Source organism: Mustela erminea, chromosome 13 (assembly GCF_009829155.1).
Source record: "Mustela erminea isolate mMusErm1 chromosome 13, mMusErm1.Pri, whole genome shotgun sequence".
Taxonomy (NCBI): Eukaryota; Metazoa; Chordata; class Mammalia; order Carnivora; family Mustelidae; genus Mustela; species Mustela erminea.
The window spans coordinates 59,142,015-59,157,212 of NC_045626.1; the positions used below are offsets into that span (position 1 = coordinate 59,142,015).

Genomic DNA, 15,198 nt, shown 5'->3' on the forward strand with positions numbered 1-15,198 from the left:
CTGAACCAATTATCTGTGTATTTCTGTCTAACACGATCCTTAGGAGGAAACAGGGCATGTAATTCCTGGATGCCTCTTGGAGCAGTCTAATGTCAGGAGCTCTTAACGGATGACAGAGAAAGAAGGGAAACCTGTATTGGGCTGTCATTTACTTGACTGTAGGAGTCTGTTAACTGAGAAATTGCATGAGACAATCTGTGTTCCTAAAATGTGTACAGATGAAAATATTTTTAATGCCTGATTGGGGTTTACAATTTTAAAAAGGACACCTACGTAAAGCCTTTCATTTTTCTTCCTTTTTTTTAATAGCAGTTTTTTGAAGGTAATACAAAATAATGTTAAAGCACGCTCACTGGAATCAGAAAGACTCAGAATCAAGCCTCAACTAGACAACTACTAGCTAGATGATTTAGAAAAACTCCCTACCCTGTCTCCCAAATCTCAGTCCACTGATCCGCAAAATGGAGTAATAGCTACTACCTCACAGAATGCTGGGAAAAGTAAGGTGATTTCTGTTAAGCTTTTAACACAGTGCTTAGTACACAGGAAATATTTTTAAAATAAAGAACCATCTGCTCATGATAGATCTTCGCGTACCGCTTTTGTTCATTTGTATCATGAGAAGGCGGAGTTAGAAATATACCTATGCAAGGAACCTCACCATACTGGACAAGGGCTCATCTTGGACTCTAACTCTGTCATCAGCACATTGTTAACTGAACTTGTATATTACAATGGCCATTCAGAAGAAAAAGCGCCAACGTTTCTTCCCTGGGAGTCTGTCCTCCCCTACTTTCAACCTTCTGTGCTCTCTGCTAACTGCCCTCCACCTACCTTTGCTGAGGCTGGGCTGCTGCACAGGTGGGGCTGTCGGCCCAATGTGGAGTTCATGGGCAGAACCAGCCCCCAGTTTGCCATAGTGAACAGCTGGACTAAATCTCTTGGAAAGCCTAAGTACCTCAATGTAGATACTCCCCCTCTCCCCTACCCCCAGTCAACTTTCAAATGGGATCCTTGATTTCCAAAACGTAAATGAGTAACCATGTTCCCTGAAACTTACAATACCTACAATACTGGTAATTGGGTGCCGATCCTCATGAGCAAGTTATATAATCAGCACTTGAAGGAGATTTAAACTGGATTCTCAGAGAACTCCCTCCCCCACTTCCTTAAATCCCACTTTTTGCATGCCTTCCCACCCCCCAAACCCCCGCTGTGGAGTTCATTTTCTATTCTTGTGCATTGTCTTTATCCACACCTATAACTTCCTTGCCTTGCTTTTATGATGCTCCAGGCTTGGAGCTGTAATCTTGTCACTGACTGACTGTTTCTCCTGTTGCATTCTAACGAAGCAGGTGATGTTCTTCTTCCTGTGTCGTCATTCACTCTTTCTTTCTGCACCCACAGCTTTCTTTAAACGGTCCTCAATGCATGCATCTCTCCATTTGTATCTACATAATTTTATTATAATGATGGTTCTGGGGACTCTTCCTTTGAGGGCAGAAAGCCAGTCTTAACACTCCTGGGCTCCCTTGAAAAATGTAGCACTGGACTTGGTATACAATGTGACTCACTGAATGTTTGGCCAATGGCTTCTAGGCACTGGATGGGCATTTTTATTTGAAACAGAAGAAACAAATTATGTTACATGGATAGTTGAAGAGGCTTAATTCTGTATTAAGAACTGACTTTGAGTCAATATATGAAACCACATATTAAGGTAGTTTCTGTGAAAGAAAATGGGAAGTCTACCATTACAACATCTCCTTAGTCTAAATTCTATTCATTTTTATGACTACTCTAATTTGGAATATTTGGCAATGTAAAGTGCATCCACCCTATTCATTAGACTATTAGAGAAAAGAGGTGTCTTGCAAATTTCTGGTGTTTATAATTGGTATTTAAATAATCTTTATACTGCTTAAGATTATTTTCTAGAATGCATACACACTTTTAGAAGATGGTATTCACAGATGAGCACTTGATTAGTAAGTTTAATATCATATCTTAAATGTGTGTGGTAGTAATTCCCTCTGAAAAAAATCTACTCGACAGGTTTGGGTATGATGGCTCTAGTTTCTGCATTTAAGACAGAAATGATGGTTACTTCTTTAAAAACATTCTAATTCATTCTGTTTAAGAATTCAGTTGGAACTTCCCCACAAGGATTTGTATCAACAAAATTTTAACCAGTCATCCACTGTCCTCACCATCCCCACCTCATACCTTGTTAAGTCATGTCTAAATTTTAATCAACCCAGAAGCTGAGAGTAGGCATGTCTTCTCTTTCATCCAGACCTCACATTTACAAACACATTATTCTCCTTTGAAATAACACTGAACATACAAAGAAGAAATTATGGGAGAAACCTTCCTTAATAAAAGGATTGACTTACTATTTTCATCAAGACGAGGTCCTGTTCAAAATTGGACATGCCTTACAAACAGCCTTTCAGAAGAGCAGTGAGGGAAGTTTATCCGGTAACATCCTCCCTGGGGAGTAACTATGGCCTGTCTTAATATGAAAAGGAAAGATTCCACTGCAAAGAAGATAGTCCTAACAGTGGAATGTTTTGAGTTTTTAATTATTTTAGGTGGCTTTTGATCATTCTAAGAATTCCTGAGCACATTCCCTGGGCTTGTGACTTGGGTTAATAAAGATAGGCTTTTTCTCAAGAGAGAAGTCCTAGACATCCGGAACCATAACTTGCATCAGCCCCTGCTGTTGGAGCACATCAAACCAACTTCTGCCTTCTAAGGTAGGTCCCAGCCATCTCCTCATATAGCAGATGGTAAATCCTTTATGGGAAGAGATAGAGAGAGACAGAGATAGAGAGAGACAGAGATGGATGGACAAGGGAAGAGAGGGAGAAGGATGGATGGGGAGGTATAAGAGTAGAGGGGAGTGAGGGGGGGAAGGAGGGGAGAAGGTGGAGAGAGATTGAGAGAGAAGCTCCTTATGTTTGAAGAGATGACGTTTCAATAGTTGCTCAAGATCCCCAGCTAGTGTCTATCAGCTAAAAACCCGAGGTTGACTCCTCTCTCTCAGGATGTCAACAAAAATGGCTCCCCAAGGAACCAGCCAGTCTTCATCCCTCTTTCTTCAGCGATCTGCACAGTGATGCATTAATGTTTCACCCTTCTTTCTAGAAGTTTTGGCTCCCAAGGTTTGCTATGTGGCTGTCAGCCTTGGAATTTTACATAGGAGAAAAGCGAATGGAATAGAAAACCAACAGATCTTTCAAATATTTAATTTGTTCATTGGCTTTCTTGTAAAATACGTGTTTTTATGACCTACATCACTGGCTTTACTACAAGTAAGATAAAGTTATAGGAGTGGCTCTTTTAATTCACCTATTTAATAAGGTCAGGGTAGCTTTAGGAAATTAGATCTCCAAAGACCTTTTCTCTGTACTCTTAGGGAAGTTGAGAATAACTCTGCAGACAACACTATCAAATCTTACTCTTTATTTGTGGTCATTTGCATGTTTTATCTCCCCAGCTGAGGGATAAGGCTCTAAGGCAGGGCCTTGACCCAGGGTCCATCTTTGCATCTTTTATGAAATCTGGTGACCTAAAAGATCTTTCTTCAATACGCTGATCTTTTAAGTCAAGGTATATTTGAAGAAATCGATGTCTTAATTTTCTTTTAACCATACATTATTGTGACTATTATCACTTTATTCAGGAAACATCTACCGAGGGTCAACAGATGGGTGAGGCCCTGAGGTTAAGTGATACATGGACACGGGGTGAATTATTAATACAGGGACTCCGGCCGAGGAGCTGACGCCTCTGGCAAGGGAGATAAGACAGGCAGGCAGACAGTGTCAGAAGGCAGCAGTGATGAAGTGCTGTGGAAATTCAGAGGAAGGGCAGATTCCTCGTAGCAGGGAAAGTTGGCATTTGTGGGCAGGTTTGTGGCGGAGGCGGTTCTTGAGCTGAGCTGTCAGTCACGTGTCCAAGAGAGCGACGATGAGCTCTCAGGCCAGCGTTGGACTAATTGACCAAAGAATGAAATTAATGGGGCATCTGTTTGAACCAAGCCCAAAGGCTGAGCACCAGCTGAAGACCCTTGGCAACCTCCAAGTCCACTTGCAGCACCATTCGGGATAGATACCAAATGGTCTGGTTGGCAGACTACATCCATGAGCATACCTGAAGACCACTGTCCCCTATCTGATGACATCATTTTTCATTTACAAAACAGCAAAGTGTTTAACACATTACAAGACCATTAGAAAAAAAAAAAACAAACAAGAGAGAAAACATTGACATACCCACCTATTTATTATTAGATAAACGCGCCCATTGACTTTGGCATGGCTACGAGGTGAGAGATGAAAGCCCAAGGTGGCGTGGGGATGGGGCGACAGGTGGGAGAGAGAAAGAGGAGACCGTTAGAGAGGAAAGACGCAGACTGTCTCGCAAGCTTTAAGGCGTCAGGTGCTCATCGATGCTCCCGTGCACGAAGAGGAGTCAGGGCAGCAAGACTCAGGAGAAAGGAGAAGTTAAATATATTCAGGAAAAAAATGCTTGAAGGTAACAAGTCGCTCCATTCGTCTTGTCCCTCCCCTCAACACACTTGACTAAAGATTGGTAATGTTTAAATTTTCAGAGCACAGTTATCAAATAGGAGACAATCTAAAAGATGAATTCTTGCTCCTTCCCCCAAATTAAAAAAAAGAAAGAAATCTTCCTAAGTAACCATAGGCCACATAGTATTCTTTAAGTTTTCTAAGACTGAAGTTAAAAAAAAAAGTCATTTTGTTTCTCTGTGCACTGGAATATGTTCTAAAACAAAACACGGATCAATTGCAGGGATGGCTACTTAATGACATGATGAATATTTCATACATTATCATATATATATGTTACCATAGACTGTAGTTATGTTCTAATAGTATATATCTTATCAAGATAAGTAAAATAATATTCCTGAGAACACCTGCTTAGAAATAATAATAGTTTTTTTCTATTATCATGTACATCCAAACATTTTCCATAGTGTCAACTTCATCACTTCTCTAAGGTTAAACACAGTAAAGTCTTCCTCAGACGCAAGTGACATTTGCCTACGCAACCTATGTGTGCACAAAAACACAGCACACACAAATGGTGGACAAAACGGGAAAACAGCAGCTGGATATTTACAGAAACCACGGTACTGGAATCAATGTTAAGGAATACAATGAATTAATTATTCCCAATTTGTGGGCCAAGTTTTGGAAAACATTTACTAAGGAGGTGGGAGCAGAGAAGGCAAAGCATGCCAGTCAATCCCAACTCTGTAAATATTCTTTCTCTTCATCATTTTGATCTCAATGTGGTCATTTATTACGGCTCCAGGGACAAAAAATACTGTTAGTAAGGAAAACACTAGAATGGGAACAAGTTAGTCAAAAAGATGGGTTGTGTATCCTACGTTCCAAGTTAAAAATTGGGGACTTTTATATTACACTGTTGCAGGAAATTCCAAAACATGGAACTTGAATTTGACCTGAGATTTGAACCCTTTTAGGCCTAGAAAACTGTTTTTTCGAAGACTGAAAATGAAAATCCATGTTCCTAACCTCTTTAGGTAGCTGGTCTTTTATAGCCTCTCATCACTCTACATTTTCTTGGAAAATTAACTGCTTAAGGCATGCTTGGGGTTAAGCCATGGCCACGAGGAAGGCAAGCAATGACCTCAAATGGCTACAAATAATTTAGATCTTTCTTTTCTTGTCATGGTATGGAGGGTGAGGGCTGTGCGTGGAGCAGCCCATGGAAACAGGGAGAAATTATCTCCACGTGAGACTGTAGTCCTTTCCAGAACCTACATAATTAAATAATGTTCTACATGCTTCCAGGGAGCTCTGAGGAACAAATTCCGTTTTCACATATCCTAGGTCTCAAAAATTGTGATTCCTTTGGGCTTGTACAATCCTTGTTGAGCTGCATGGTCTTCTGCAAAACTGTGGTCCTGAGAATCTCAATTTTCCTGAAAATCTGTAACCCGTATCTCTATCTGATTGTGTGACATTAGATTCAAAGACATGATAATAAAAACAAGGGCAAGAAAAAAGCGCCTACATCCTGGAGGAATTCTGAATAAGAAGAAAATAGAGATCCAAGGCAAGAAAGGCTTTTAGAAGAAAAAAAAAATTAAAGGCATCATTAGCTATCGCCAATCATGATATTTCTTTTACAAACATGCAAATATCCTTTGCTGACCAACAGGCTTTTCTTGATTATCGAATAAGACTTTTTGAACAAATAGTGAGGGTTTATAATGAAATAAAGCATGTTACCTCTCAGAGTTAAATATCAAATTTTATCCCTAGTGTTCGCAAGCAATGTCAAAAACGTCATAAAAAATACTTCCACGATTACTGATAAATGCCACTTCCCTGTGCCACGGCTGCGTTTGTAAGCTTTTAATCTTAGGGTGACTTCTCCTGCTAACTCCTGCTAACAAGTTTGCCTAGAAACCATCTCTCCTAGGGGGCTCCCAGACTTCCAATAACTACCTTATTTTTCCTAATGTTTGATTATCACTGACCCCATCAGGGCCCTCACCAGGGCGGGGCATTGGCAGGAGACAGGTAATCGCTGAGTTTGCTTATTGATGCAGCCAAGACAGAACAAGAAATAACAGTTGCTTATTGACTCTGGATTCTACTGGTTGGGAGCCATTCACAGACTGAAAGGCATCTGAAGCTTACTCAGCTTACGTCCAAAAAACACAATACGAATATGGAAAAGGAATCTGCTGGCTATCCATACACAGATAGAGATTATAAAATGGTTTTCACCACCAAAGAGGAGTTTTGGAGTCATCTATGACTCTAGTCCCTAGTATAGCAGAAAACCGAACGTCCAGTGGTTCATAAACTGTGCGAGATGAAATAAGACTTCATCGTCTTTTGCTGTACTCATTGTTTCCCTTGAAAAGTTCAGAGCTAAGTCAAGGGGACTAAGGGGATTGTCGGCTGGCATCTACACTCCCTGCGTACAGCCCTTTGTTCCCTCGGTTGCTCAACAAGGGTTTTTCCAGGAACTGAATCATCAGCTAAAACTGAAGCAAAGAGAGAAATCAGCATGAACGTTCATCAGAAGAATGCTTGCAATTTCCCTGTGAGAGACCCGACTGGTTGATTTGTGATAAAACCATTGTGGTTGCAACACACGCAGGCGGGGAGAGAGATACCTCATCTGTTGCTTGTAAGCGATTTATATATTTACAGATGAGAAGACAACAGAGATCTGATAAAAGCAAACACTGTCTTCACTTTATTTCCTTGCACGTCATGCTGATTTCTGGTAGACTGCAGATTCTATCCTTTTAGGCAAAGTTCATTTCCAAAGCCGAAAGGAAAATTCTGCCCATCGTTTTTGGTATGCTCTCAGAAAACTCATCCTCTGAATCAGCCAGATTTCCTAAATGTTCTAAAAACACATCACAGCCCAGACACAAAATATCCATCACCAACTCTTAAAGTATTTGCATCCACGCAGCTATTTTAAATCTACTCACGTGAGGATCAAGATCACTTGGTATTAACCAGTCCTGAGTCACTACGTAATGTTTCAGAAACTGCCATCAAATACGCCACATTTTTCTCTCATTTTTTATTTTCACTCACCCACGGAGAGCTCAAGGGTGAAACTCTAAGGTTAGTTATTGGTTTCCTGCAGGGGGCTCCTCCCCCCTGAAGTGAGTCAAAGCTGTCTTGCCCAGAGCAAGAGGCTCGTGCTTCTTGCAAGCGCTCACCTGTAGATGGCGCTGTCTTCCTTGCTGGGAATGGACTTCAGGTCTGTGAGCTCCAGGAACCGATCATGGAAGTAGTGAAGGTGTAAAATGCACACCAAAAGAAAGGAGGTGGGGATGAAGATGCGAGTGAACAGCTCTGCCACGGTAAACTGTTTTAAGCCAAGATCCTCCAGCCTATAAAACAAAACAAAACGAAACAAAGCAGAAAGCAAGTGTTTTTCTTTCCTTTTTTTTTTTTTTTTTTTTTTTAAGATTTTACTTATTTACTCTAGAGAGAGAGCACGAGAAGGGAGAAGGTCAGAGGGAGAAGCGGACTCTCCATGGAGCTGGGAGTCTGATGCGGGACTCGATCTTGAGACTCTGGGATCATGACCAGAGCCTAAAGCAGTCGCTTAACCAACTGAGCTACCCAGGCCCCCAAGAGTGCTTTTCTTAGGCACATTGGTTTTGCTGTGAAACACATCACCCTCTTTCACTGCCCTGTTATACCATTTCTTGCAACCCCCACTTCCGTGCGTTGACTTTGATTTTTGTCTCCATCAATCCAATTGACCTGCTCTCCCAGAGGTCAGAAACAACCTCAATATTGCAAAATTCAGTGACTGCTTCTCTGTCTTTGTTTAATTCTGCCTCTAGTCCTTCTTGAAACAATTCTGGTCTTGGTGCCGCCACACTGGCCTGGTTTTTCTCTTCTGTCACTGTTTCCTCCATTTTTTTTTTTTTTGATTGAACCTCCAGATGTGACATAGCCTCAGACTTCAGTGCTGAGTATCTTCTCCAGCTTATTTCCCCCCCTCGTTATCTCACAAGTCCCACTTGGACACTATCTTTTCTATACACCATCTTAGCACCAGTGACTCAAATATGCATTTACAGCTCAAGTTTCTCCTGTGGACTCTCATGCCCAAATATCTAACAGAAGTTCTTTTGTTTTTTGTTTTTTCCTATAGTTATTTCATATTGAGTGTCTTCCAAACAGTGTTCTTGATTTCCCAGTTTTGCTCAGTCACGCTGTCCTGCACCCCTGCCCCCCTGCCCTCCCACAACTGGAGTCCTCCCTCTATAACTGTCTACCCTGTGCCACATTCTGAAATCAGAAAGTCTGCCTTTCTTTGCCTTCATAGCACATTCATCCACATTTCCTTCAGCCTCCTAGACATCTCTTGAAGCTGCCCCCTTCTGTTATCTGTCTCTGCATCACCTGCTCTAGATAAAAGCACCATCATTTCTCATAGGACTCGTGCTGCTGCTGGCTAACCTGCCCTGTGGTTTCTACCCTCACCCTCAGATAGCACATTTTTTTCAGCCTGTCAGGAGTTCTTTAAAGACTTAAAAATGTCACCAAGATCAAAATGCCAACAAGCCCTGCCCATCCCCGGTGTCTGGCTGCATTCTCCACCTCGGCTGTGTCCACTGTCCCCCTTGCTCCCGGCAGCTGAAACGTTCCAGGCTTCCTCCCTTGTGCCAAACTCAGTCTTGTCTCAGGATCTTCCTGTTTGCGGCTGGGATGCTTTTCCGTATCTCACACCCAACTCACACTTTTCTTAAGCCCTTCAGGGGGAGATTAAATGGCACCTCCTCAGGGAAGCCTGCCCTGACCACTCCGTTTACAGTTTGTACCCTCACTGTTCACTACCTCGCCCTGTTTTTGTCTCCTGCACAGACTTGCCACAATTAATTAATTAATTAATTAATTTGCATATTAAGTAGGGTTTTTTTTTGTTTTTGTTTGTTTGTTTGTTTGTTTGATTTTTGGTCTCCTCCACTAGAACATAAACTCTGCAGTGCTTAGGCTCTGTCTGTCGTGCTTCCTGATGGGTCCCCAGGCCGAGCCAGTGTCTGGCACATGGGAGGCATTTGATAAATATTTGTTAAATAAATGTTAAAGATGGGTCAGCCTAGCTACATGGCGAGCCTTTCCTTTTAAGCTTTTCTCTTTCCCACCTCAGTATACTCATTCAGCTCTGTGCCCCATTCTGGTAACTCCTTCCAGAAGTTTACAGCAGCAAATCATAAAAGAACACAGCACATGCACAGATCTATTATGCGCACGTGAATAATGATTTCCTCATTAGTCCACTAGCACTTCTGCTATGGCCTCAAGTACTCCTTAGAATCTTTGCACGAGCTCCATAAGCGAGGAGAGGCTGCTGCTTTTTATCATAAGCCTAGGAATCAACTGAACTGCTGAGCGGAACTTCAACTTGGGAAGTAGAAGGCATGGGTGATGAATGATGAAGCAGGTATTTCACAGGAAACAGTGGGTTGAGCCTCTGCCTTCAGCTCAGGTCATGATCTCAGGGTCCTGGGATCAAGCCCCGCATCGGGCTCTCTGCTCAGCAGGGAGCCCTTCCTCTCTCTCTCTGCCTGCCTCTCTGCCTACTTGTGATCTCTCTTTCTTTCTGTCAAATAAATAAATAAATAAATAAAATATATATTTTTTAAAAAGTTATTTCATTAAAATGGGGCTGAAAATGCACCTTTTGGTTAATAGTCGTTAAGTACATACTCTACGTGTCAAGCCTAGGGCTTGGCAGGGAGATTACAGAAGGACCTGTTCTCAAGGAACTTACAGACAGTGATGACATCACAGTTTACTAGAACCTCCCCCAACTATGTTTGAACAAGATGCATGGAAATCTTCACGCCATCTGTCCCTTTCACAGCCCATTTTACACCAAACTGCTTACTTTTCTTTTTTCAATCCGGTCATATTTTGCCACAGGCCTGGGAAGTTCTCAAACTGATATGTGTATATAAAGATAAGCACCAGCATTGTGTAAATCACCACAGACATCCAAAAATACTTTAGGATTCGCCTCCACCATTCATAGTGCACCTGTGAATCAGACATCAAAAAACACACAAGAAAAAAGAACTGATTTAAAAAAAAAAAAAACTTACAAAAGCACCTGATTTATTCAAGTATGACAAGTGATGATGTTGACAAGTACTCGAAAATCAAATATATTTCATTTTTGGCTTTTGAGGCTCTGTTCCTCATAGAGGCAGCTGGGTCCGGATTGGAACCTCAGGACTACGAGAGTTGCTAAAGAGGTCTTGGGTTAAGTCGCTCGACCCTTCTGAGCTTCTGTTTCCTCCTCTGTAAGTACCTACTTTGAAAGCTGGAAAGAGGATGAAATCATCATAATTATAAGCTAGTCTATGGGAGGCATTCAATGACAGCATTGTGGTAGTTATTGCTGGGAGAAAAAACTGCCTCCATTTTGAGATTCCAGTATTTAAAAACTTCATCAATGTCGGTTGAGATACTTTTGTCTCTACAGGTGAATTAGTGTAGTTATTTCATTTATTCTATTGGCTGCCTGCAAGAACAGTGTCCTGTTACACTTGTTTCTATCACTGAGCAACAATTTTTCTGTAAGTTAAGACAGAATTGGTGGAGATCTTCTTATATTTTAGTGGAGTCTTCCATAAATCTAATGGATAAAATACTAAAGAATGTGATGTATTATACACACACACACACACAGGTTCCTGATCCTAAAGTCTGAAGTACAAGTGAACTGGTTCAACCCATATTTTAAATTACCCAGCCGCTGTTCTTCACTGGCTGTTGAACAGTCAGTGAAATTAAAAAATGAAATGGAAACTGAAATTAAAATTGAAAATTGACATTAAATGTGGAATTAAAATTGAAATTAAAAATGAATTTAGTTACACAGGTTTTCTTTTTTTTTAATCAAGAAGTTTTGAAAAACTCATGAAGCTTTTGTTTGTTTTTTGTTTTTTGTTTTTTACTTTTTAAGAACCCCAAATTTTAAAATAACATATACGCTGAAGACAGTCATTTCCCCTTCCAGGCCTTCTTCATTTGCCTTTGAATTGCACTGATCACTACATTAGATACTACATTCCTGGGATGACAATCATTTAGAATCTCAACAAAGGAAGCTCCCATGTATTCCTGGGCTGGCTACCAGGATTAAAAAAAGACAGAAGATGATGGTTTACCTACCTGATACAAGGCCACACAGAACAGAAACAGCACCATGTAGATGATTTTGTACATCACAATTTTACCCTCGAAGCTGACGAAGAAGAACATTCCTCCGCAGACGTAGATCCAGTACTTGATGAACATGGCCACCACCAGATTGCCCAGGACCTTCATGATGTCCTGGTCATCATCTTCTTCCACCTCCTCTTCTTCTTCCTTCCTTCTCTCTTGCTTCTCTTCCTTGGCTTCCTCTTCCTCCTTCTCTTCAGGCTCTCCTTCTGTTTGTATATCTTGCTCGTCATCTTCAAAATAGAAGACCATGCAGTTACACTTAGTTGGTTCCCCACCCAGAGCCACACCTTGATGTGTTGCGTGAGTGGGTGGGGGGGATGGAAGTCTACGTTTTCTGTGTTACTCTGTGATTTGAATGATTTTAGACGGTTGCAGTAAACCAGGCAGCGTTTATACCCAATCATAATCAACTTTTGAATTTCATACAGTTTAAAAGCTATGAACCCGGGAATATTTTATGCTCATCTTTTTTATAATACCTAACTTAATTTCCGGTATCCAATAACTTTGAGTACTACAGGATCTAGAAAATTAAGCTTTAAGTATTACAGGATCTAGAAAATTAAGAACAGGGACTCCCCCTGCCCTCCATTCCATGGTTTTGCTTTCTACCATTGCAGTTACCCGAGGTCAACCACAGTCTGGAAGCAGGTGATCCTCCCTCTTTCTGACACATGGTCAGGTCAATAACAGCCTAATGTTAATGTCATCTGCCTGTGTCATTCACCTTGTCTCATCGCATGGGCATTTTCTCATCTCACAGCCTCACTAGAGGGCTGAGTACACCACAAGAAGATATTTTGAGAGAGAGTGAGACCACATTCATGTAACTTTTATTACCAAGTATTATTACCAAGTATTATTATAATTCTTCTTAGTAGTAGTTGTTCATGTCTTATGGTGCTTAGTTTATAAATTAAACTTTATCATAGTCTTGGATGTTCAGGAAATGACATAGTATCTTCAGGGTTCAGTACTATCTGCGGTGGTAAGCATCCACTGGGGTCTTGAAATGCATCCCCTATGAATAAGGAGTCCCCCGCACGTGACAATAACACAAATTAAAAGGACGATATCAATTTCAAATTCTGATTGTGTCCGGGCTCTGAAAGTGTGACCTTGGATAAAGCATTTAACTTCTCTGAACCTTTTTCTTCTTCCCTTAAGTGGGAATCAATTTTGTGAGGATGGAATGCAGATGCATTTCCAAAAGCTCTTTGTGAGCTCCCGCATGTGCACGAAATCGTCCCCACTGGGGCCCTGGTTTTCCATCACTCCAGGTCACGCTCAGCTTTTATCTGGTCTGAAGCACAGAGGCTTTCTGATGTATGTGGGGTGTCCTCTCTCTGTCATTTGCTGAGCACAAAACTCTCTAGTCCCACTAATTTACCTTTTTCTTCATTTTCCTGACTTCCGATTTTGATCTCAGATAGAAGAGCTTCCTTCTCTTGAAGAGCTTTTTGCTCAGTGAGGTGTTGCCTCAGCAGGAGCCAAAAAGTAATGGTGAAAAGTATCTGAAAGCAGAGAATTAAGAATTAAGAATTAAGCCACCCATTTGAAATGTAAATACAATTCAACATATACAACATTTTCTCCACATTTCAGCAGAAACACCATAAATAAGCCTCTCCATTAGAGACAGTCGGGCAGACACTGGATTTCACCTGAAAGTCACTGGCTTTGACATCCCCTTTGCTGAAGACACGGACAAGCGTGTTGAGGGCCAGGAGGACATTTGGCAGCAAGCTGGGGCCCAGGGAAGGTGTCCCGACAGCCCAAACTACTTCCATCTGGGCCGGAAGTCAGCTTTGGCAACTGGTCTCCCAGGAGGGGAGAAAGTCCTTGCTTTCCTGTCCCAACTGTGACATGAGCACAATTACAACAGGAAGACATATTTCTTCCGTAATACTCGTTGACTTTGCGATGTTCCTTGGGATGAAGAATTCCACAGATGGGGAAAAAGAACACTTCATCCCGGAAAACAGAACCCTCTAATATCCTATTCATCTCCCAACGCTGAAGGAAGAAATGTTTTAAGTGTCCACACTTGTATTTTAAGGTTTTGTGGAGGGCTGGGGGCAGAGGGGAAGCTGATGTTTTGGGGGAGCACCTTCTTCAGGAGATAGAGGACCGAGTACACAGTATTTGTTTTGTACTAGCTTTACTGCAATACAATTTACACGCCATATACAATTTACCCATTTAGAGTGTGTGTCTCTGTGGTCTTTCACAAAGTCACAGTTGTGCAACCAACACTGCAGTCAATTGTAGAATATTCTCATCACCCCAAAAGAAGTCCCAGAGCAGTCACCCTATTCCTGCCCACCTCAGTCCTGGCCAACCACTACTTTACTTTCTGTACAGACTGCCTAATCCGGGCATTTTCTATAAGTGGCATTACTTACTAAACATTCTTTGGTCGGTGGCTTCTTTTGTTTGGCATAATGTTTTCAAGGCTTATTCTTGTGGCACCTCACTTCTTTTTATTATTTGATAGTATTCCATTGTACAGACAGCATTTCATTTCTCAGTTAATGGGCATTTAGGTGGTTACATTTTTTTGAGGTTATTATAAATAATACTGCTATGAGCATTCATAGCCAGGTTTTTGTGTGGACATAGGCTTTCAGTTCTGTTGGGTATAAAACCTAGGAGCAGAATTGCTGGGTCTTGTGGCAATTCTGCGTTTAACCTTTGGAAGAACTGAGAGACTGTTTTCCAAAGTGGCCGCAGAATTTTCCATGCCCCCCAGTTTCTCCATTAACACTTATTATGGCCTGCTTTCTTCTTCTTTTTTTTTAAGATTTGATTTTTTCATTTGAGAGAGAGTGAGTCAGAGGAAGGGAGCAGGGGGAGGAGGAGAAGCAGACTCACCACTGAACAGGGAGCCTATGCTGGGCTCGATCCCAGGAACCTGAGATCATGATCTGAACTGAAGGCAGATGCTTAACCTACTGAATCACTCAGGTACCCCTAGTCTACCTTTTTGATCCTAGGCATCCTGCTGAGTGTGAAGTGGCATCTCACTGTGGTTCATAGTATGATTTTAATAAATACTTGCCAAAGACATGAAAAGAAATAGAGAAATGAATGGGTCAGTTTTAGTGAAATAACTGCCCACTTGATGGTCCATAAATTACCTACTTCTTTGCCTTCAGCATAAACCAGTCCCAGTCAGTCTGGGACAACATGTTTAGGGCCAATGGAAGCCAAGATCCAGAGTGCCTCCATTACTGAAAACCTGGCATTCAACTTCTGGGAGTCAAAACAAATTGAACTATGGCTGCAATTTGGGAAAGGAATCTGTTTCTCTAGTGCATGTCTAAGGAGCTTAGGAGAATGCTCAGTGGCGGATGAGACCCCTTTCCTGGAAAAGGTGATGGACAAGCCCGATTTAGAAAATGCGGTT

General features: G+C 41.5%; 1 protein-coding gene across 4 annotated transcripts in view; it reads right to left on the reverse strand.

Annotated features, from left to right (window-relative positions):
- PIEZO2 (piezo type mechanosensitive ion channel component 2) overlaps window positions 1–15,198 on the reverse strand; it is a 451,560-nt gene that overhangs the window by 97,148 nt on the left and 339,214 nt on the right. For all 4 annotated transcript variants that reach the window (XM_032309673.1, XM_032309672.1, XM_032309670.1 and 1 more), the window contains 4 exons: window positions 13,180–13,303; window positions 11,736–12,019; window positions 10,447–10,595; window positions 7,757–7,930 (listed from right to left, as the gene is read on the reverse strand). In XM_032309673.1, coding sequence (XP_032165564.1) covers window positions 7,757–7,930; window positions 10,447–10,595; window positions 11,736–12,019; window positions 13,180–13,303 — 731 coding nt within the window. The remainder of the gene's footprint in view (window positions 1–7,756; window positions 7,931–10,446; window positions 10,596–11,735; window positions 12,020–13,179; window positions 13,304–15,198) is intronic.